At 36.3% G+C, this 23,780-nt stretch overlaps 1 protein-coding gene and 1 non-coding gene across 2 annotated transcripts in view; both read left to right on the forward strand.

Annotated features, from left to right (window-relative positions):
* The window catches only part of HOOK1 (hook microtubule tethering protein 1), a 70,868-nt gene that overhangs the window by 12,582 nt on the left and 34,506 nt on the right, over positions 1-23,780 (forward strand). The window contains exons 3-8 of the mRNA XM_045477602.1: positions 2,637-2,709; positions 6,619-6,669; positions 8,077-8,209; positions 18,314-18,381; positions 20,013-20,075; positions 21,940-22,023. Of these exons, the coding sequence (XP_045333558.1) occupies positions 2,637-2,709; positions 6,619-6,669; positions 8,077-8,209; positions 18,314-18,381; positions 20,013-20,075; positions 21,940-22,023 (472 nt within the window). The remainder of the gene's footprint in view (positions 1-2,636; positions 2,710-6,618; positions 6,670-8,076; positions 8,210-18,313; positions 18,382-20,012; positions 20,076-21,939; positions 22,024-23,780) is intronic.
* Positions 20,778-20,904, forward strand: LOC123600264. The gene has a single exon (XR_006713623.1). It is a non-coding gene; the product is annotated as a U6atac minor spliceosomal RNA (small nuclear RNA).

The raw sequence follows: 23,780 nt of genomic DNA on the forward strand, positions 1-23,780 counted from the left end.
GAGACATCAGAGAGCTCACTCTCTGTGAGCACACCAAGAAGAGGTCATGTGAGCACACGGACAGATGGCAGCCACCTACAGGCCGAAAGAAGAGAGCTGAGAATGAAACCTACCTTGCTACACCATTTTGATCTTGGGTTTCCAGCTTCCAGAGCTGTGCGAAGTAAATTTCTGTTATGTAAGCCTGTGATCTTTTGTTATAGAAGCTTGAGCAGACGAAGACGTAGGGCTGAAGTTGATTTGGAGTAGAAAGAAAGACAAGGAGCAACACAAGATAAAAGGAGGAAAGCTAGAAGAGGTTATGTCTAGATCCATTTTCTAGAGGTAATTAGAACATAATTCTAGAAGCATATATGATGATATCTTTTAGAAGACTTGTGTAGTAGGGTTCTCCAGAGAAATAGAATTAATAAGACATGGATATGTACAATAGGATGGACACACATACACGCACACGCACACGGGACAGAGAAATTTGTTTTTAGGGTTGGTTCACATGATTGTGGAGGCTGGCAAGTCCAGAATCCACAGGTCAGGCCTGCAGGCCAAAGATCCAGGAAAGAGTGGATGTTGCAGCCAGAGTCCACAGGCAATCTCTTGGCAGAATTTACTCTTTCTTGAGGGGGTTAGTCTTTTTCTTAAAGGCTTCAATTGACTGGATGAGACCCACCCACGTTATGGAGGGTAATGTGTTTTATTTAAAGTCTACTGATTTTTTTTTTTATTAAAAAAATTTTTTTTAATGTGTATTTGAGAGAGAGAGAGAGCGTGAGCAGGGGAGGGGCAGAGAGAGAGGGAGACACAGAATCTGAAGCAGGCTCCAGGCTCTGAGCTGTCAGCACAGAGCCTGATACAGGGCTCAAACTCACGAGCTGTGAGATCATGACCTGAGCCGATGTCAGACACTCAGCCAACTGAACCACCTAGGCGCCCCTAAAGTCTACTGATTTAAATGTTAATCTTATCTAAAAAAGTGTTTTCGTAGCCACATCCAAGCATGTTTGAACAAAAACTGGGTATCCTGACCTAGCCAAGTTAATACATAAAATTAATCATCACAACTGGCTTACTTCTTTTACTTAATCTGATGTCGAAAGAAATGAATTTACTTTGATGACAGTTTTGACTTATTAGTAAATCAGAATTTTCAGGCAAGTGCTTGGTTAGAAATACACCATTCATATATTGAGCCAAGTCATTTTGGTAATTGTAGCCTTAGTATCTGGGAAAAGTTGAATATAATTAACATTAATTTGCTCAAAAGAAAATGGTTACATATTCCACATAGATGAATTAGAAATGAAGTCATTTTTGGTTACCCAGTCAAAGCAATATCTTCTGTATTAAAACATCTGAGGCAGAATGATTTGTGGAAAGCTAAGCACTGTGTTCTAGTTTTAGCTTTTCATTTTTAAATTCAAGTTTGGAAGAGGATCCCTTTAATTTCTTCCCTCACTTTTGTTGGCTTATGTGTAAAGTGAAAATCTAGACAAGACCTTGAAAACCTCTTCTAGCACTATTCTGTGATTTTATAGTGTTTAACTCTTTTCAAAAAAAAAAATTTTAATGTTTATTTTTGAGAGAGAGAAAGAGAGACAGAGTGCAAGCAGGGGAGGAGCAGAGAGAGAGGGAGACACAGAATCCGAAGCAGGCTCCAGGCTCTGAGCTGTCAGCACAGAGTCGGATGCGGGGCTCGAACCCTTGAATCGTGAGATCATGGTCTGAGCTGAAGTCAGACGCTTAACTGACTGAGCCACCCAGGCGCCCCTGTAGTGTTTAACTCTTAAAGAATGTCTCACATTCTCCTTTGAGTAGAGTTTTTGTGCTCTTTACTTTCCTGCTTTAATAGCTATTTCCCTGAGAGTCATGGTAGTAAATTATTCATCTTTATATTAATCTTGCTCAGTTCCTTACTCAGAGCAAGCATCCAAATTTTTGTTTAGAATATGTATGATCTATTAGTGTAGTTCACTGTATAGTCAAATGTTATTCTTTAAAACCTTATTAAATACATAAAAAATCAATATAGCAATTCATTGTCCTGGCCTCCCATGTTAATATGACTTCACGAGTTTAAAACTAAACTGTCCTTGTAGACTTCTCATTACACTCATTCTCCTCAGTTAACAATCAAATAATTTTGGCTTTTTCTATATACTAGTGTGATTTGGGGCTAATTACATAGCTTCTCTCATCTTCATTTCTCTGAAGAGTAAGATTGAGGATAATCATAATCCTTTTCCAGTGACTACAATATTGAAAGTTGCAATATGGAAAAACATCAAGCCCAGTGCTTGATACAGAATAGACATATTAAAATGTTAGTTTTAATTTCTACCTCCCCCCCCCCCTTTAGGATTGGGACTTATACATCTTCCTGCTACCAGAGTGTCTTGTATGAGATATTCAGTAAATGTTTATTAAATTGAAGATGCTAATGAATTAAGTAATTTATTATGAGAAATTCCAAAAGAAATCCTTAAGAATCACTAAAAATTCAGGGGGTTCAGTTAAATAATGTTTGCTGTTCATATTAAGGACAGGCTTTTAGATATAAAATAACTTTATTGATTTAATTTAGTACTTTCCATGCAACAAAAACATTTAAATGTTTTGCATTTGTGTTTTCATTTCAGAGATGTAGCTTGGTTCGATGAATCTTGGTTAAGCCGAATTAAAGAAGATACGGGTGACAACTGGAGAATAAAGGTATACAGAATGAGCAGTAGAAGCACTTAACCCAAACAGTGATTTTAAAATTAGCACTAAGCTCAGCTGAATCTTTTTTTTAAAATTAACTTAAGGGTGCATTTTATTGTGTGCAGTTTGTTTTGACACATGCATGTTCTTAGGTAACTACCGTCATAATTAGATGTGGAACATTTCCATTAACCCAGAACATGCACTTAAGTCCTTTCCCACTTAATCCCCACTCCTCGCTTGGCCCCGTGGATCTGCTTTCTGTCACTGTAGATTTCTAGAATTCTGTATAAATGGTAACGGACATTATTTACTTTTTGTTACTCTTTGTGTCTAGCATCTTTCACTCAGTGTGATGTTTTTGAGACTTACCCATGCTACCTGTATTAGGAGTTATTTATTATTATTATTATTATTTTCCTGAGTAGTATTTCATTACATTGATAGTCTACAATTTGCTTACCCATTCACCTGTTAATGGATGTTGGAATTGTTTCAGTTTTTAGCTACTATGGATACAGTTACAATGAATATTTAGTATGAGTCCTTGCGTAGACATATGTCTAATTTCTCTTAGATAAATTCCTCAGTGTGATTGTATCTGGTCATGTAAGTATATATTTGATCTTATAAGAAACTTCCAAACTGATTTTGTTTCTTCATAAGTCAGTTTTGTTGTGTATTATAGGGCATTTGTGTTTTTCACTTAGGTTGTCCAATTTGTTGGCATACAGTTCTTTTTTTTTTAAAAAAAATTTTTTTTTTCAACGTTTATTTATTTTTGGGACAGAGAGAGACAGAGCATGAACAGGGGAGGGGCAGAGAGAGAGGGAGACACAGAATCGGAAACAGGCTCCAGGCTCTGAGCCATCAGCCCAGAGCCCGATGCGGGGCTCGAACTCACGGACCGCGAGATCGTGACCTGGCTGAAGTCGGACTCAACTGACTGCGCCACCCAGGCGCCCCTATTGGCATACAGTTCTTAACTGTGTTATTTTGCTAATAATATGCTGGTAACTCTCTGATCTTTAGTGATGTATCCTCTTTCTTTCCCGATGTTGGCAGTTTATGTGTTTTGTCTTTTTTTTCTTGAGAAGTTTGGTTTGATGTTTTTCAAGTTTTTTTGTTTTTTGTTTTTTTTTTTAAGAACTAGCTTTTGTTTTTTATAGATTTCCTCTCTGTATTATTTTCTTTCCTTTACCTACACCTTCTCTTCTTTCTTTATGCCTTAAAGTAGAAAATTAAATCATAAGTTTTAGCACCTTTTTTTCCCCTAATTTAAGCATTGCCTTACACATCTCACACATTTTGACATTCTATGTTAGTATTTTCATGCAGTTTAAAATACTCATTAATTCCCCCATGTGATTTCTTTTGACCTACAGGTAGATTAGAAGTAGATATTTCAAGTTATAAATATTTGAAGATTTTTTAGGCACCTTTTTTATATTTATTGATTTCTAATTTCCATTTTTGTTTGATAACATAACTCCGTATTGACAAATTCTTTTACATTTATTGAGACTTGTTTTATGACCTAACATATGGTCTGTTTTGGTAAATGTTCCATGTGCCCTTGATATAATCTGCAGGCAGATTATATCAAACTTACTGATAGTTCTGTTGCATCTTTTACATCTTTACTGATTTTTCTGTGACCATCCTGTCAGTTATGGAAGAGGAGTCCTTAAATCTCTAACAATTATTGTGGATTTGTCAATTTCTCCTTTTAGTTCTGTTAACTTTTATCATGTAATTTGAATCTCTTGTTAGGTTTATATACATTATTTTTTAAATGTCTTCTTGGTGAATAAATCTACTTATCATTATGAAAGACCTTTTTTTTTATCCCTGGCAATATTCCTTGCTCTGAAGTCTAATTTGTCTGACATTAATGTAGCCACTCTAGTTTTATGATTATTTCTTGCTTTAGTATATCTTTTTTTATTCTTTTAATCTGTATCTTTATGTTAGGTCTCTCATGTACACATCTAATAGTTGAGTCTTCCTTTTTTTATCCATAGAATATCTATTTTTTTAAGTTTGTATTAAAATTTATTTATTAATTTATTTATTTAAAAAAACTGAGTTGAATCCTCAGCAGCTTTTTTTTTTTTTAAGTTTATTTATTTTTGCGACAGAGAGAGAGCATGAATGGGGGAGCGGCAGAGAGAGAGGGAGACACAGAATCGGAAGCAGGCTCCAGACTCTGGGCCATCAGCCCATAGCCCAACGCGGGGCTCGAACTCACGGACTGTGAGATCGTGACCTGAGCTGAAGTTGGATGCTTAACCGACTGAGCCACCCAGGCACCCCTGTATTAAAATTTTTTTAGTGTTTATTTATTTTTGAGAGAGAGAGAGGGTGAGAGACAGACAGACAGACAGAGTGTGAGCAGGGGAGGGGAAGAGAGAGAGGGAGACAAAGAATCCAAAGCAGACTCCAGGCTCCAGCTGTCAGCATAGAGCCCCATGTGGGGCTCGAACCCACGAACTGCGAGATCTTGACCTGAGCTGAAGTCAGACGCTTAACCAACTGAGCCACCCAGGCGCTCCTGATTTTTGTTTGTTTTTGTTTTTGTTTTTGTTTTTTTTAAAGAAAATCTTCCATTTTTTTTCTTATATTCCTATTTCCATTTAAATCCTTGAACATTATTTCTAAGCTAGCAGTTTTAACATTGTTATCTTCTAATTCTTTCATCGCTCATTTCTGGGCTTGTTTCTATTGACTGAGATTTCTCCTCATGATCCATGTATTTTAATGATCCATATTTTCCTGCTTCTTCACATATGTAGTAGTTTTTTATTGGATGCTAAGCAGTGTTTGGATGATGCTAGAATTTCATTGTTGAGTGCTGGATTTTTTGTTTTTCTTCGAAGAGAGTAGGACTTTGTTCTTGCAAGCAATTAAGATACTTATGAATCAATTTGATCCTTCTAAAGTTTTGGGTGGGAGGCAGATCTAGGGTTATCTTTCTTCTAGGGCTAGTTTAGACAAACTACTAAGGTATGACCTTTTCAAAGTCTTTAGTGAATGCTTGTCTATACAGCATTGTCTCTTCACTCTGGCTGGTGGGAGTTTCAACCATTTCTGGCCTTGTGTAATCTTTGGAAATTGTTCAGCTTAAAGTTCCCTGGCTTGTTTTTGCCTTGGGAGTTATTCTTGACTGGGGAAAAAATGGGGAAAAAAGTTAAGTTTTTTTTGTTGAATCTCACTGAGTTTCTCTCGTGCACATGCGAATTAGTATTCAGCTGAAAGACACAAAACACTGTGTAGATTTCCGGAGCTCTTTTCCTCCATAGTGCTCACCTCTTCATTTGTCTGCCTACAAAGTCTAACGACCTTGACCTTCCTGAACTTCTGAAGTCTAACTCCTCAACTCAAGGAGAACCTCAGGCTTTGTTCAGGTTCTACCACTCCATTCCATGGAATGAAAATCCCCTCCAGAGAGAAATCTTGGACTAGAGTTGGACTCATCTTTTTGTGTTCCATCTCTCAGAAATTAGAGTTCCAACCTGCCCAATGGCTAAAGCTTGGAAACAGTTGTTTCTTTGTATTTTGTCCTGTTTTCTGTTGTTTTTGGCAAGAGAATAAGTAGAAACCTTGGTACTCATTCATGACTGGAGGTGAACATAGTCAAAGCTAAATCTTTAAAGTTGTACTTTTCCTCATTGCATCTCATTTTAAATAGAATCACCCTGGTTAACCTATGTAAGCATGAAGACATTTTTAATCAAACTCCGATTAAAGCTTTCATGTTTAAAAAATATCATATGCTTGTATCTATAAAACTCTAATATATGTTTTTGTTGTCATTTTTATGAGGCCAGAGTTCTTATGTCTTTCACATTGGCATAAATTTTCCTTCATTACTAATGTGAAATAATTCATTGAATTCTTATTTTTTTTTTCCATTAGGCTAGTAATTTAAAGAAGGTACTTCAAGGAATTATGAGTTATTACAATGAGGTATGAAAAACATCTGATTTGTTTAAATACCAAATCATATATGATAATTATGTTGACACTAAAAAAAACTTGGATTTTAGTTTATAACATTTTACTGAAATGTAATTCATAATTATAATATATTGTGTTTTGCCATGTTCAGAACACTCAAATTTTGTGAACATGAATAGGCTTAAACTAATATATTGGTTTGTAAAATAATGTTGCTTCTATATTGATACTCCTGAAATTGGTTTTTTTCTACAATTGAATTACTGTCATTTCTGTATGACTTGATTTTAAAAAATGCAAAGTCTGTACAAATAGATTTTATAATTAAGTTGAAGTATTTCCTATGTAAGTATTATTTTGACATTTCTTTTCAGTGCAAGCAGCAGCAAAGGTATACTGTGAAATTATGCTTTTGTGCAAGTGAAATAGAAAATAAGCAAAATGGAAGCAGTATTAAAGTCACTTTAGATAGTACATTATTCAAGTAGGTTTTTTGTTTTTTTCTTATTCAATACCATAACAAGTTTTCTAATAGAGTTATTTGATATAGGAAAGTTTATTGCTTATGTTTGCAATCTTTTGGTTTGGTTTTGCCATTAAAATATTTGGTTTCTATTTTTACTCTTTTAAATTTTTTAATTTTTTCTTTATTTTTGAGAAAGAGAGAGTGCGAGCAGGGGAGGGGCAAAGAGAGAGGAAGAATCTCAAGCCGGCTATGCACTGTCAGCTCAGAGCCCAACGTAGGGCTTGAACTCACAAAACTGTGAGATCACTGCCTAAGCTGAAATTAAGAGTTAGGTGCTTAACTGACTGAGCCATCCAGGCGCCCTGGTTTCTGTTTTTTAAAGTTGTCACATCTTTACACTTGTAATTTTTTCCAAATAATTTTAAAGACTGAAAAGTTTCAATTTATTAATGCCTAAAACTCATTTTGGAACTTTTTTTTTAATGTCAAGAAAATGTTTTCAAATGCTAAAAAAAGATAAGGAAAGATTAATCCATTGGATTTGTTAGATTTGCTGTTCTTTTGTAAGTGTGATGATTTATATTATGGTTTCTGTTATTCAATCATGCGTCAAAATATTATGCATATCTTTTGGCTTACGTAAATCTATTTTTGGAAAGGTGTAACTTTTGTCATAATAGATCAGGCTAGGGGTTTCTTAATCCCTTTGACAGTGAGATCAAAGGATATTGATGTAAAACTATTTTAGTTGCTTTTGGTTCGTTACTCAAAATTTTGGGATGCTGCTTGAACTTTGCTTACTGGTTTTAGTAAATAATTATGGATATATCAATTTGTTGATTTATCTCATGATCCTATTTATAATTTATTTTCCTTGTGATAATTAAATGTAATAAATTCTTTGCAATCTACATAAATGAGTGATCTAATTTATTGTCTCACTACTGCAGTTTTTGGGGCAGCAGATTTCTGAAGAACTCATCCCTGATTTGAACCAAATAACTGAATGTTCAGATTCTGTGGAGCTAGGGAGGTTGCTCCAGCTTATTTTAGGTTGTGCCGTCAATTGTGAAAAGAAGCAAGGTAAGTGAATTTAAATCAATTCAAAGTCAATCTGGGAATATTTACTTTCTAGGAACAACCTACATTGTTATAGAAAGTAGCCTAAAAATTCACTGTTGCATCTTGCACAAATCACCTGAAAATGTAGCCTAGGAGATCTTAATTCTATCCCTGTTCTGCCATTAATAAGTTACAAATCTTAGCTGTGCCTGGATTCTGAGATTTATATTCAGTGGCTAAATTAAATGTATTTTAGTTTAATTAATTTAATTTATAATATTCAGTGCTAGGACTTAGTGGATATTTAGTAAAAATTGTATTTGTTCATCTGCTACATTTTCTGATAGAAGATAGAATCTTAGGCTGATTCAGATTTTTATAGATAAATATGCAGTTACTAAGTTATAACCCAAGCTTCCTCAGATGATATTCTGCTCTTTTCAGAAGAATGCCTGTCCAGCGTATCCTCCACTTAAGCAATCTGATGACACAAATGTAATTGTTATATTGGTATATCCAATAACAGTGACTCATATCCTAGTGAATACAAAAAGATCATTTTTGGTTGCATGTAGTGAATGAAATAATGAATGGAACACACCAAAATTTACTTCCTTCAGAGTCTTGCATCAGTCTGGGTGGTGAGATTTTTGTTGCTGATGTTTTTTGCAGGAGTCATCCAAACTTGGTCTCAGTACATCACCTTTATGAGAGAATGTTGGGTGCTTAAGTTTGTAAAAAACTGTAAGCCAGGATTTTAGAAGACAAGTTCAACATTATCTAGTGAAGTAATAATATGAGGCAGGTTAAATTCAATAAGAACAAACTCAGGAAGGAGAAAGATAAAATATATGAAATGCTTTGTTTTTTTAAGTTTATTTATTTATTCTGAGAGAGCTGGAGAGAACATGAGCGGGGAAGGGACAGAGAAAGAGGGAGAGAGAATCCCCAGCGGGCTCTGTACTGTCAGCACAGAGCCTGATATGGATCTCAAACTCATGAACCATGAGATCATGACCTGAACTGAAGTCGGATGCTCAACCGACTTAACCACCCAAGCGCCCCAGAAATTAATTGCTTCTCAATAAAAAAGGGCAGCGACTAGGTATCAGAAAATCTTGGTATTAGTTCATCTCTATCATCAACTAGCTATTTTTTTCTAGGGCAAGTGAGTATTTCTCCACAGGCTTTTATTTTTCAGAGATAGTGTCAAAGATCTATGTATTGGGGTTTTTCACAAAAATAAGGAGAATTTGGTCATCAAAATTTATTAACACTTTCATAAATTTTAATTACAAATTGACAAATAGCAATTAATTTATAAATCTAGCAATTTTCTGTTATTGTGATCCTTTTTATTTTTTATTTGATTAAAGCTTTGTTTCTCTTTCAGTTACTGGTTATTTATAACATCTGTTTGCTTAATTTTAGCACATTTGTCAGTTTTTTTATTGAAGTGTAATTGACATTCAGATTTATATTAGTTTCTGGTGTACAGCATATTGATTTGACACTTCCGTACATTACTCAGTGCTCACCATGGTTAGTGTAGTCACCATCTGTCTCCAATGTTATTACGGTGTTATTTATTGTATTCCCTAGGCTGTACTTTCATTACCGTGACTAATTTATTTTATAACTTTAAGTTTGCACCCCTTAATTCCCTGAATCTGTTTCACCCATTCTCCCGCTCACCCCTTCTCTAACAACCATATAAGTGAAATCATATGGTATTTGTCTTTATCTGACTGACTCCTTTCACTTACCATCATACTTTTTAGGCCCATCCATTTGTTGAGAACGCCGGCTCTCATTCTTTGGCTGTGGCTGAGTAATATTCTGTCCTGTGTATGTAGACTACATCTTCTTTATTCATTCAGATATTTGGGTTGCTTCCGTATCTTGGCTATTGTAAATAATGCTGCAATCAACATAGGGGTGCATGTATCTTTTCAAATTAGTGTTTACATTTTCTTTGGTTAAATACCTTGTGGTGGAATTACTGGGTTGTATAGTAGTTCTGTTATCTATGTTTTTGAGGAACCTCCGTACTGTCTTCCACAGTAGTTGTACCATTATATATTCCTACCAACAGCACATGAGGGTTCCTTTTCCTCCACATCCTCACCAACACTTGTTATTTCTTGTGTTTTTTATTATAGCCATTCTGATTGGTATGAGGTGATATCTTATTGTGGTTTTGATTTGCATTTCCCTGATTGTTAGTGATGTTGAGCATCTTTTCATGTACCTGTTGGTCATTTGTATTTATTCTCTGGAAAAATGTTGGGGTCCTCTCATTCTTAAATCAGATTGTTTGTATTTTTGGTGTTGAGCTGTAGAAGTTCATCATGTATTTTGTATATTAACCCCTTGTTAGATAGATAATTTACAGTTATCTTCTATTCAGTGGACTGTCTTGCCTCAGGAGACATATCCATAAATATGTTGCCAAGGCTGATGTTCAGGAGATTACTGCCTATGTTTTCTGTTAGGAGTTTTACGGCTTAGGTCTCACAGGTTTCCCAGCACCATTTATTGGAGAGACTGTCTTTTTTCTATTGTATATTCTTTTTTTTTCTTAATTTTTATTCATTTTTGAGAGCGAAAAAGAGAGAGGGAGAGAGAGAGAGAGAGAGAGAAAGGGGCGGAGAGAGAGTGGGAGGGGCAGAGAGGAAGACAGAATCCAAAGCAGGCTTCTGGCTCTGAGCTGTCAGCACAGAGCCCGATGCGGGGCTCAGACCCACAAACCACAGGATCACGATCTGATCTGAAGTCAGATGCTTAACCAACTGAGCCTCCCAGGCACCCCTCCATTGTATATTCTTGACTTCTTTGTCATTGATTGATTGACCCGGTAGGTGTGGGTATATTTCTGGGCTCTGTATCCTATTGCATTAATCTATGTGTCTCTTGTGCCAGTACCAGACTATTCCAATTACCACAGCTTTGTAGTATGTCTCGAAACCTGGGATTGTGATACCTCCAGCTTTGTTGTTCTTTCTCAAGATTGCTTTGGCTATTCAAGTTTTTTTGTGGTTCCATACAGGTTTTAAGATTATTTATTCTAGTTCTTTGAAAAATGCTTTTGGCATTTCGATAGGGATTGCAGTGACCCTGTAGATGTTTGGGTAGTATGGACATTTAACAATATTAATTCTTTCAGTCGATGAGCATGGTACATCTTTCCATTTGTGTCATCTTCAATTTCTTTCAGATTTCAGAGTACTGGTCTTTCACTTTATTGGTTAAATTTATTCCTAGGTATTTTATTTTGGCATAGTTGTAAATGGGATTGTTTTCTTAGTATGTTTGTGCCACTTCATTGTTAGTATGTAGAAACACACCAGATTTATTTATATTGATTTTGTATCCTCCATCTTCACCTCATTTATTAATTGTAGTAGATTTTTGGTGGGGTCTGTAGTGTTCTCTATACACAGTAGTTTGTCATCTGCAGATAGTGATGATTTAACTTCCTCCTTACCAGTTTGGGTGCCTTTTACTTCCTTACTTTTCTGCGGTTGTCGCAGCTAGGACTTCCAGTAGTACTGTGCTGAATAAAAGTGAGAGTGGACAGCCTTACCTTGATACTGATCTTAGAGGAAAAGTTTTCAGTGTTTCATCATTGAGTATGATGTTACCTGTGAGATTTTTTTATATGACCTTTATTATGTTGAGATATGTTCCCTCCAAAACTACTTCGTTGAGGGTTTTTATCATTAATGGATATTGTACTTTGTCATATGCTTTTATGCATCTTTTGATGTGATCACATGGTTTTTATTAGTCCTGTTGTTGATGTGATGTATCACATTGATTTGTGAATATTGAACCACCCTGGCCTTCCTGGAATAAATCTCACTTAATTGTGGTGAATGATCCTTAAAGTGTTATTGAATGTGTTTTGCTAATATTTTGTTGAGGATTTGGGCATCTGTGTTTGTCAGAGTTATTGGCCTGTAGTTATCTTTTTTAGTGGAGTCTTGATCTGCTTTTGGTATCAGGGTAGTGTTGGCCTCATGGGATCAATTGGGAAGTTTTCCTTCCTCTTCTATTTTTTGGAATAGTTTGAGAAAAATAGGAAGAATAGGTATTAACTCTTCTTTAAATGTTTGGTAGAATTTACTGTGAAGCCAGCTGGTCCTGGACATTTGTTTATTGGGAGTTTTTTTTTTTTTTTTTTTTTTAAATTACTGATTCAGTTTCATTACTAGTAATAAGTCTGTTTAAATTTTCTTTTTATTCCTGATTCCATTTTGGAAAATCATATGTTTCTAGGAATTTACCCATTTCTTCTAGGTTGTGTAATTTGTTGGTATACAATTTTTCAAAATATTCTGTTGTAATTCTTTGTATTTCTGTGGCATCAGTTACTATTTCTTCTCTTTCATTTTTGATTTTATTTATTTGACTTTTTTTTTTTTTGACTCTTGATGAGACTGGTTAAAGGTTTATCAATTTCATCTTTTCAAATAACCAGTTCTTGGTTTCATTTCATTTCTATTGTTTTTTAGTCTCTTTCCTTAATTTTACTCTAATCGTTATTATTTCCTTTCTTCTATTAACTTTAAGCCTTGTTCTTCCTTTTCTGGTTTCATTAGGTGTAAGAATAGGTTGTTTGGGATTTTTCTTCTTTCTTGAGATAGTCTGGTTTGCTATAAACTTCCCTCTTAAAACAGCTTTTGCTGCATCCCAAAGATTTTGGACTCTTGTGTTTTCATTTCCATTTGTCTCCATGTATTTCCTCTGATTTCTCTGTAACCCATTGGTTGTTTAGTAGCATGTTGTTTAGCCTTCTTGTATGTGTGGGGTTTTTTTCCAGTTTTTGTTTTTAATTTGATTTCTAGTTTCATACCATTGTAGTTGGAAATGATGCTTATTATTATTTCCGTCTTCTTAAATTTATTGAGCTCTGTTTTGTATCAACATGTGATCTTTCCTGAAGAATGTTTCATGCACACTTGAAAAGAATGTGTATTATGCTGTTTTAGGATGGGATGTTTTGTATATATCTGTTCAGTCCATCTGATTAAATGTGTCATTCAAAGTCACTGTTACCTGGTTGATTTTCTGTCTGAATGGTCTATCCAATGATATAAGTGAGATGCTAAGTCCTCTACTATTGTATTTCTGTCAGTTTCTCCCTTTATGACTGTTAATATTTGCTTTATGTATTTAGGTGTCTCTTTGTTGGGTACATAGATATTTACAATTGTTATATCCTCTTGTTGGAATGATCCCTTTATCATTATGCAATGCCCTTCTTTGTCCCTTTGCCGCAGTCTTTGTTTTAAAGTCTATTTTATCTGATATAAGTATTGCTATCCTGGCTTTTTCCCCCCCCCCCCTTATTCCATTTTCACGGAATATTGTTTTCCATCTCTTCACTTTCAGTCTATTTGTGTCTGTAGATCTGAAGTGAGTGTCTTGTAGGCTCATATAGATTTAGCATATAGATTAGTTTTTTCTTTTTTTTAACGTTTATTTATTTTTGAGACAGAGCGTGAATGGGGCAGAGACAGAGGGAGACACAGAATCTGAAGCAGGCTCCAGGCTCCAAGCTGTCAGCACAGAACCCAATGTGGGACTTGAACCCACAAACCGTGAGATCATGACCCAAGCTGAAGTTGGATGTCCAACAAACTGAGCCACCCAGGCGCCCCTAGATGGGTCTTGTTTTCTTTTTTTTTTTTTTTTTTTTAATTTTTTTTAAATGTTTATTTATTTTTGAGAGAGACAGAGACAGAGACAGAGCGTGAGAAGCGGAGGGGCAGAGAGAAAAGGAGTCACAGAATCTGAAGCAGGCTCCAGGCTCTGAGCTGTCAGCACAGAGCTCAACGCGGGGCTCGAACTCACAGACTGTGAGATCATGACCTAAGCTGAAGTCGGATGCTTAACCGACTGAGCCACCCAGGCGCCCTGGGTCTTGTTTTCTTATCCGTTATGTCACTCTATGTCTTTTGATTAGAGCATTTAGTCCATTGACATTTAAAATAATTGTTGATAAGAACATACTTATTACCCTTTTGTTAATAGTTTTCTTATTTTTTTTTTTTTATAGTTCTTTGTTCCTTTCTTCTCTTGCTCTCTTGTGATTTGATGGCTTTCTTTAGAGTTATGCTTGGATTCCTTTCTCTCTATGTTTTGTGTATCTATTATAGGTTTTTGATTTGTGGTTGCCACTGGGTTGATGTATAATATCCTGTGTGTTTGACAATTTATATTATGTTGATATTTATATTAAGTCACTTAAGTTTGAACACATTTTGAAAGCACTAAATATTTACTTCCTTCTTCACATTACATATATAATGTCATAGTTTACATCCTTTTATTTTTTTTGTATCCTTTGGCTAATTTTTGTAGATATAATTGATTTTACTGCTTTTGTGTTTCATCTCCATACTAGCTTTATAAGTAATTAATCTACTGCCCTTAAAATACATTTGCTTTTACCTGTGAAACATTTTCCCTTCATAATATTCTTACATCTGGTTATATCTTTTGTTTCCCACTTAAAGAATTCCTTTTAAAATTTCTTGTTAGGCTGAGTTAATGATGGATGAACTTGTTTAACTTTTGTTTGTCTCAGAGACCGTTTATCTTTCCTTCACTTCTCAGTGATAACTTTGTTGTGTAGCGTATTCTTGTTTGTAAGGTTTTTTCCATTCAGCTCTTTGAATATATCATGCTACTTCCTTCTGGTCTACAAAGTTTCTGCTGAAAATTCAACTGATAGCCTTATGGAATTGCCCTAATATATAACATTTTTATTTTCTCTTGCTGCTTTTAAAATTCTCTATCGTTATTTCATTTTAATTATATTTGTCTTGGTGTAATCCTCCTTGTATTCATCCTGTTGGACGCTCTTTGTGCTGTCTGGACCTGGATATTTGTTTCCCCAAATTAGGAAAGTTTCTGGCTGTTATTTCTTCAAATAATTTTCTGCCTCCCTTCTATCTTCTCCTTGTGGGACCCCCTAATAATATGAATGTTATGTGTGGTAATGTTGTAGAGTTCCCTTAACCTGTTCTTCCTTTTTTTTTCTTACTTTTTTCTTTTTGCTGTTCAGCTTGGGTGCTTTCTATCACTCTGTCTTCCAGATTGCTGATTTGTTCTTTTGCATCATCAGATCTGCTGTTGATTCCCTCTAGTGCATTTTTCATTTCAGTTATTGAATTTTTCAGCCCTGACTGGTTCTTTTTTTTTTATATTTTCCATCTCATGAAGTTTTCACAGAGTTCATGCACTCTTTTCTCAAGTCCAGGGAGTGTCTTTGATTGTTAGTTTGAATTCTTTATCAGGCATGTTGCTTACCTCTGTTTCATTTAGCTCTTTAACCATGATTTTGTCTTGTTCTTTCATTTGGGGTATATACTTCTGTCTCCTGATTTTGTCTAACTCTCTGTGTTTATTTCTGTGTATATTAGGTAGGTCAGCTACTTCTTCTGGTCTTGAAGATAGTGGCCTGGTATGGAAAAGTGTCTTACAGCACAGTCCCTCCTGGTCATCAGAACTAGGTGCTCCAGGAGTATCCCCTACATGGGCTGCCTGTGCCCTACACTTGTGGCTGGGCCATCATAACCTTCAGCCCAGCTAGCTGCAGTCACCTGCTTTACCTGCTCTGGATGCACTGGGCAGGATTTGCTCCCAGTGCTATTGAGAGGCCAGGCTGAGGCTGCCATGGGCCAGTTGGTGGGTGGGGCTAGTGGTCAGCCTAGCCACCTGCAGTTAGCCTCTTTACCACAGCTGTAAGTCTCACTGAAGAGCAGGGCTTACTCCCTGTGCAGCCAACTAAGAGGCCTAGCTGCAGGAATTGCAGCTGTGCTCATGTTTGGGATTATTTACTCACCTCCTCAGCGTTGGAGAACTGTGGAGTGGGACAGGCCTGGCCAGTGCTACCTGTCAGGTGTGGCAGAGCTGGAGCTAATTTGCAGGGTTGCCCGCCAAAGCAGGCAGGTTGGGTGGGGCATGTCTGCAGGGTAGCACTGGGGCAGAGCTTGTGGCATTAGCGAGCTAGAAGGAGAGTGTTAGAACTGGCTCCCAGAAGCATCTCCTTAGTGGGGGAGGGAAGAAAAGTGGCACTAGCCAGCATTTTTCCCTGGGAGGAATCTGCAGATCCTGCCCTTCATGCACATACTCTGAGATTAGTCACTGAATTTCCTTCATGTATACCCCAGGTGCTTTTCAAACTGCTGCTTCTGTGCTGTGTCTAGGGCTGGCTCTTTAGGGAGGGTGGGGGAGGATGGGACTCTGTTTCCTATTGCCTTCAGTAGGAAACTCTCTTGGCGTTGCTGATTTTTAAAGCTCCCAGTGTTAAGTCAGATATTATAGGGACTCATCGGACACAGGGTTGCCCAGTGTGGGGTCTGATCTCGCTTCTCCATCCTTGTATTGCCTATCCTGTTTGTGGTTGGTCCCACTGGGGATTTGGTTCCCAACCATGTCTTTGCCCCCCCCCCCCACCCTTTATATGTGGCCTTCTCTCTGAGACTAGCTAAGGAAGGTCTGTTTCACTAGTCTTTAGGTCATTTTCAGAGTTAGTTTTGCGTAGATGTAGCTGTTGCCTTGGTGTGTCTCTGGGACAAGTTTAGCATCCTCTTACTCTGCCATCTTTTCCACATTTGTCAGTTTTAATAGTCTTTTTCAAAAAAGTAACTTTGGGCTTTCACTGTATTTTGTCTGAACTATTTAATATCTGTTCTTTTATCTCATTTCATCTCTTTTCTTGTGAATTAATCAGTTCTTCCTATTCTAAGTTATAATTGACATTTTCAGGTGTAATTTTCCCGTGTTATGATTTTTGTTACCTTCCATGAATTTTAATATTATTTTCATAATTTAGTTCCAAGCATTAATAGAATTTTTGTCCCCAGAATTTTGAAAGGAAATTCAATTTCAGCATACGTAAATAAAAGTTTAGCAAGTGGTAAATATAAAGAAATAGTTTCACTGTCTTGTTAAACACATCATTGTTACCTAATTGGATTTAATTTTGGAGATATGTGGGCTCTCAGATTTTATGAGTGAGCAAATAAATGAAAAAAAAAAAACTTGCAGTAATTTAATTGAAACCTAAAATACACCCAGCATGTAAAACAGCTTCCACACCTTTATACTTTGCAATGAGAATTGATTTCGAAATGATTCCAAGGTATTGCAATAGTCTCAGTCTTGAAAGAATGAACTTGTTTGGTTAATAGTACCATATTTATCTTGGTGGGAAAAGAGAGAATTTTTTTGAAGGTTTCAGCAGACTTGAAACTCTCCGTTACCCAGAAAATCCAGTTAAAGGAGATCCTTGCATTGCCTGTGCTTTCTCTACTTAACTCTTCCTCTTCCCCTCCCACTCCCCACCTAGTGGTCAGGTGCATATCAGAATCTGTCAGAATCTTTGTCCAGTTCTTGACTTCACAAATAAAAGAAAGATTTAGAGAACTTTCGGGAGTGTTCCAGGACAATCATTTAAGCAATAAAAATATTTGAAAGTAATGTTTTTTTGGAAATTTGGAATTATATGGAAATTGTTTTAGCTGGAGAACATGCCATCAAAGTTGATTATGTAAATATACGAAACACCTTTTCTTATGGTTCTTCATTTCATATTGGGACAGACTTAACTTATTGCATGTGTGTTTGTGGTAAGGCATAAGGATCTCCTTCAGATGAGGCTTGATGAGTATTGAGTATGTGTTTATAGGAGGCTGTAGAAGTTGCTTCTTTGAAAGCCTTCCTGAAATGAACTACATAGGTGGTAAGATTTAATTCTCTGGGCTGAAGATTTAACATTCATTTAATATGTATGAATTCATCCCATAATACTGAACATCTAAGAAGAGGGAAGAAATTGTCATAATTGTTTTAAGATTAATCATAATTTCTTCTTTTTCTTCTTATAAGAAAAGTAGAGGTTTTCTTCTTTAGGAAAAATAAAACATTTAAAATTTGGGCATTTTAATTCTGCTTATATAATTTTGGTGGACTTATTTCTTGTGGAAAAATATACTTGCATAAAGAAGTATGTGTGGTAAATGACCTTTTATACTAATAATTGAATGGCTAAAGTAACATGGGAAAGAGTAGATTCTTTTTATCATATCTGTCTTTTTTTTTAAATCACAGAACATATTCAAAATATAATGACATTGGAAGAGTCTGTTCAACATGTGGTCATGACTGCTATTCAAGAGGTAAGTTTTTATTATTTCACCTATGTATGAAAATCCTAAACCTAATGACACCAAAATTATCACATAAATCTTATGGATGTATATTTTTCTACTTGTATAAACTTGCCCTTTGCAGCAGTTTTATTTACTTTAAATTAGTGTGCCTTCCTTTCTTTTCTTTCTCCAAAATATCTTAAAAAGACTTCAAGCCCAATTTTAGTACTTCTGTATTTTAAAAGATAAGTTAATATTGTCAGGTTCCCTTTTTTTTTTTTTTTAACGTTTATTTATTTTTGAGAAAGAGAGAGACGGAGCACAGCAGGGGAGGGGCAGAGAGAGACAGAGACACAGAATCCAAAGCAGGCTCCAGGCCCCCAGCTGTCAGCACAGGGCCTGATGTGGGGCTGCGACTCACAGACCATGAGATCATGACCTGAGCCGAAGTCAGACACTTAATGACTGAGCCACCCAGGTGCCCCTGTCAGATTCCCTTAAAGAACTTCACCTAAGCAGGATAAACAACCTCTGACCAGATAGGAATCTTTATTTTTTCTTTTTTTTCTGCCAATTAGAGTAGTCTTTCTTGAAATTTTAAAGCATGTGTGTAAACATATCTTACATTCATTTTCAGAATGGACAAACTGTGAACAAATATGGTGATAGGTTTGGGAATCAGGTAGCCTGGGTTCAAGCGAATCTAGATGTGTAGGTTGAACCAGAACGGTTCAGAATTCACGTGGTACATGTTGATTCTTAACATCAGACTGAAGTGCAGTGTAGAGGATGTCCAACGGGAGGTAGAATGAGGAATTAGTGAGTACAAGCAGTTTGACAGGGGCATGATTTGGAAGGAGGCATCTCACAGGAGGTTAGCAGTGTGTGCTCTGAGTTTGCATTGTTGACTTGAATTTAAAGCATCATAGTACAGGGGCGCCTGGGAGGCTCAGTCAGTTAAGCATCTAACTTCAGCCAATGTCGTGATCTCACAGTTTGTGGGTTCGAGCCCTGCATTGGGCTCTGTATTGACAGCTCAGAGCCTGGAGCCTGCTTTGGATTCTGTGTGTCCCTCTCTCTCTGCATCTCCCCTACTATCTCTCTCTCTCTCTCTCTCTCACAAATTGAATAAATATTAAAATAAAAACGAAAAGAAAAAAATAGCATCACAGTACATATATCTGTGTTTCATATGCAAAAAGGTTACTTTTATAAGATTTTTTTTTCCATATAGTTGTAACTCCTACTTTTAAAATGACTTCTCAAATTAGGAATTTTGCTATATCACTCATTTAAAGGCTGTATTTTAAATGTGTTAATTTTATGGGAGAATCTTTTTTTATTATTATTTGATGTGTTCAGTGTTATTCAGTAGTTCATCTTTTAGAACTTAGATTACAATTTTTCAGTATACAAGTATTTTAAATTTATCTGTGCATTTCAAGTACACTTTATTCCTGATGTCCCCATTGATGTAATAGTTGAAATGTTGTGTTATTTAGCTTAAGTCTCTAATAAAGTTTTTATTTAAATAATATTCTAAGGATCATCAAGGGAAACTAAATATAAAGCATTTTACTGCCCTTTTAAGTAAACTTAATTTTACTTCATAACTTAGTCTCTTTATTGTACTTAACATTGCAACTTTAATTTCCTAGTTGATGAGTAAAGAAATAGTGAGCTGTCCCACAAATGATGCTGTCGGAGAATTAGAGCAACAGGTAAGTATCTTAGTATGTGGGGAGAGTATTGAAAACAGTCATGCAGTTCCTTAGCCAATTACTATCATAAGGCTTACATAGGCGAACATATGCAAGAATATTCTCCTCCATGAAATGTAGCTTGTTTATCCTATAATATCTCAATTGAATATTATTATGAATTCCTTCATGAATGCAAGTAGTGTTGGTTTCCAAAAGTTTTTGTGATCATGTTCAGAGATGAGTGACATTGAACTTTCCTTCCAAAACTTCTGATATATATGTGGCTCATGCTAGATGATTGCACAGTTAAGTAGCAGACAGTTGAAAAAAGTCTGCTAAGTTGTCATTTATCTAATATGATAATTTTTGTCATGTTGCTGTCCTCTCTCCTGATTGTGAGGAAACAGCTCCATGACCCTGCGCTCAAGTCCCCTTTCCCCAGTTCTAGGTTCTCTTGCATGCTGGTTCACACAGGGGAGGGCACTCTCCTGGGCTGTGGGGAGGGGCACAGGGACAGGCCGTTGCATCTAGTGCTTTTCCTGCTCTACTTTGGAACACCTGTTTTTCATAAGTGTCACCAGGCATCTCACCAAGTATTCCAAACTAAAATTTTCCTAAGAAATTTCTATTTGAATTTAAACACTGTGTTTTTTCTAAATTTTGTGTAATGAAGTTAAACAACATCCTCTAATATTCTGCTGTTTGAGCATTTCATAAGGAGTGATGCGTGAAAGGGGAAAAGGTTAGCGCTCCCTGTCACAAGGCTGGAAGAGGCCCTCCAGCCTGCCAGCACACAACTCAGTTAAGGCCTTGTCACCCCCTTCAGGGCATCTAACCATCGTTTTGTTGTTGAATCACTGTATGATATATGTCACTAATATAACATTCTATGTTAGTGATACTTGAGGTTTTTTTTTAAAAATGCACATTGAACCAGAAAACAAATTTTTTTTTCATGAAGGTTTATCTAAAATTTTATTTCTGTGGGACCTTTGCTTTAAATATTAATGAGATGGTGTAAATATTCACACAGAAACAACAAACTGAGACTTATTTGTTAATAGATAAAATTTTCTAATGTTTTTGTTTAAATTCCAGTTCATTGACATACGGTGTAACATTAGTTTTAGGTGTACAATTTAGTGATTCAATTCCATGCCACACTCGGTGCTCACCACAAGTGCTCTCCTTAATCCCCACCACCTGTTTCCCCCATCCCCCCACCCACCTCCCCACTGATAACCATCAGTGTGTTCTCTGTAGTTAGCTTATAAAACTCAGCACCCAAAAAACAAATAATCCACTTTAAAAATGGGTAGAAGACATGAATAGGTATTTTTCCAAAGAGGACGTGCAGATGGCCAACAGACACATGAAAGGGTGCTCAACATCCCTGATCATCGGGGAAACTCAGACTAAAACAATAATGAGTGCCCTTCTTTACTGCAGCATCCATGCAGCTGAGCTCTGTTAGAGAAAAGCACAGCCATTTATTTGAATTGAGGTCACTACAGATGCATGATATCCATTTGCAGTTAGGTCTTCCTCATTGTTTTATACTAATCAGCACCTTCTCCCATGACCAAACACCTTTTTCACACAACTGTCCATTTGCGTCTGGTCACCCTCTTAAAATCTTCCCCCTCACTCTGACTAGTAGTCGCTTATTTATTGACTGTCCACTACATCCCAGAGACCCTGTGCCGACTGCTTTTCCTATGCTGTCTAATTTGCATAGTAACCCTAGAAAGGTTCAAATGGAGACTTAAAGAGAGTAGACTTGTTGATAAATTTGAATGTCCGTGTCTATGTGTACATACACATATTTTTCAACTTGTGTCAGAACACATCTTTCTAAGAGTCAGAACGTTTTCTGTTTCAGCTTAAAAGGGCCTTGGAAGAACTTCAAGAAGCACTAGCGGAAAAGGAAGAACTGAGGCAAAGGTGCCAAGAACTGGATATGCAGGTGCAGAAGAGAAACCCATCCGAGGGAAACTTCCTCTTTAAGTTTACGGAGGTTTTATTGTAAATAACTCATTGGCACAGTCCCTTGGAGGAGGGGTTCCATTCCAGGGAGGGAAATTTTAAAGTGTTTGTTATAGGCTTGAACATTCAAGCATGAACTTCCTAGTTACTTTTCTCTTTGAGTTGAAAATTGGTGGTTATTTCTTTGAGAAAATCATTTTAATTGTGGAATTTCGAGTATTTAGATGAGCCCTTAGTTTCTTTTGTAAAAAGGAGAAATTCAAGTATCTACTGCATAGAGCGAATATTTAAATGAGGTCATTTATGGAAGTATTTAGAAGTGCTTTTCTCCCCTTCCCCGTTAAATGCAGGTACCAAGTTTGTTTTGCTAACATGTACATGTATCTGAATCCATGTGTATATAATTCTTATATTCACATGTATGTACATGTTAGCAAAATAAACTCGGCATGAGAGACAATAGTTAACGTTTAATAGGGTAGATGGTCACACTAGCCCACCTATATTCAGATGGTTGTATCCTCTCAAACAAATTACTTAATTTCTTTATAGTTCAGTTTTCTCTCTTGAGAAGTGTTGTGATAATAGTGTGTATCTCCCAGAGTGTTTTTATGAGGATTAAATGAGTTACTATGCATTAGTACCTGACGCACATAAGCACTATGTGTATTTGCGCGTATTGTTGTTATTGTTATATGAAAAGTGCAAACGCACAAGTTATGCAGTAAGTCTTAAAAAATTATGCAAAAGGGTAAGTGTACTTGCATAATGTGCTAAATGTAAATTGCACGTTTTTGTTCAAATAATGAGTTACATAAATAATTTACTCTCTGAAAAGTAAGAAGACAAGGAACAAGGGTTGTGAGAGCATCATCCTGGCTTGATGAGATAAAGATCTAGACTGACAGGGCTGGGTAATATTTCTAATCCGTAAAGGCTTACACATAAGGAAAAGAGAAGTGACTAGGTCACAGTGACTCAGCTACTTAGGACAGTGACAGCCTGCAGTTCTGGTCTTTTAACGTCATTCTTTAAAAAATCAGTCCCTCTGTGTTTGAAAAGAGTTAATGTTTATATTTGAACAAAGCCAGTACCTCAAAATTAGGGGGCTTTCTATATGTTCTTCTTTCATGTTTCTTGGCCACAGTTATGTCACACGTTACAACAATTGCATACACACATACAAAGCATCTGAGATGTGTTATTGCCAAACAGGATCTTATTCACCTGCCAGAATACCTGATATAAAGAACAGAGGATTGAATCATTCAGGCCTTAGCAGTCTTATGTAGGATCTCTGTACATTTTCTAGAAATTCTTATTTGATAAAGAACACAAAATTCTATGTTAGAATATGTGTTTGTTATACACAGTGAAGAGCATGTGATCACCTGATTTTAGCAGTAAAGTACAGACAACTCAAGTTTTTGATTCTAGTATTAAAATAGAATCACCCTCAGATTATCTGCACACAGGAAATGAATGATTATATAATAGAACAAAAAGTAATTAATTAACAACATAGAATCCACATAGGTTCACATGACATATATCCCAATTTTATAAGGGACATTTTTTTTTCATTTTTTTTTAATGTTTATTCATCTTTGAGAGAGACAGAGACAGAACACGAGCAGGGGAGGGGCAGAGAGAGAGGGGGGCGTAGAATCCGAAGCAGGCTCCAGGCTCTGAGCTGTCAGCACAGAGCCCTACGTGGGGCTCGAACCCACGGACTGT

Source organism: Leopardus geoffroyi, chromosome C1 (assembly GCF_018350155.1).
Source record: "Leopardus geoffroyi isolate Oge1 chromosome C1, O.geoffroyi_Oge1_pat1.0, whole genome shotgun sequence".
In the NCBI taxonomy this organism is placed as follows: Eukaryota; Metazoa; Chordata; class Mammalia; order Carnivora; family Felidae; genus Leopardus; species Leopardus geoffroyi.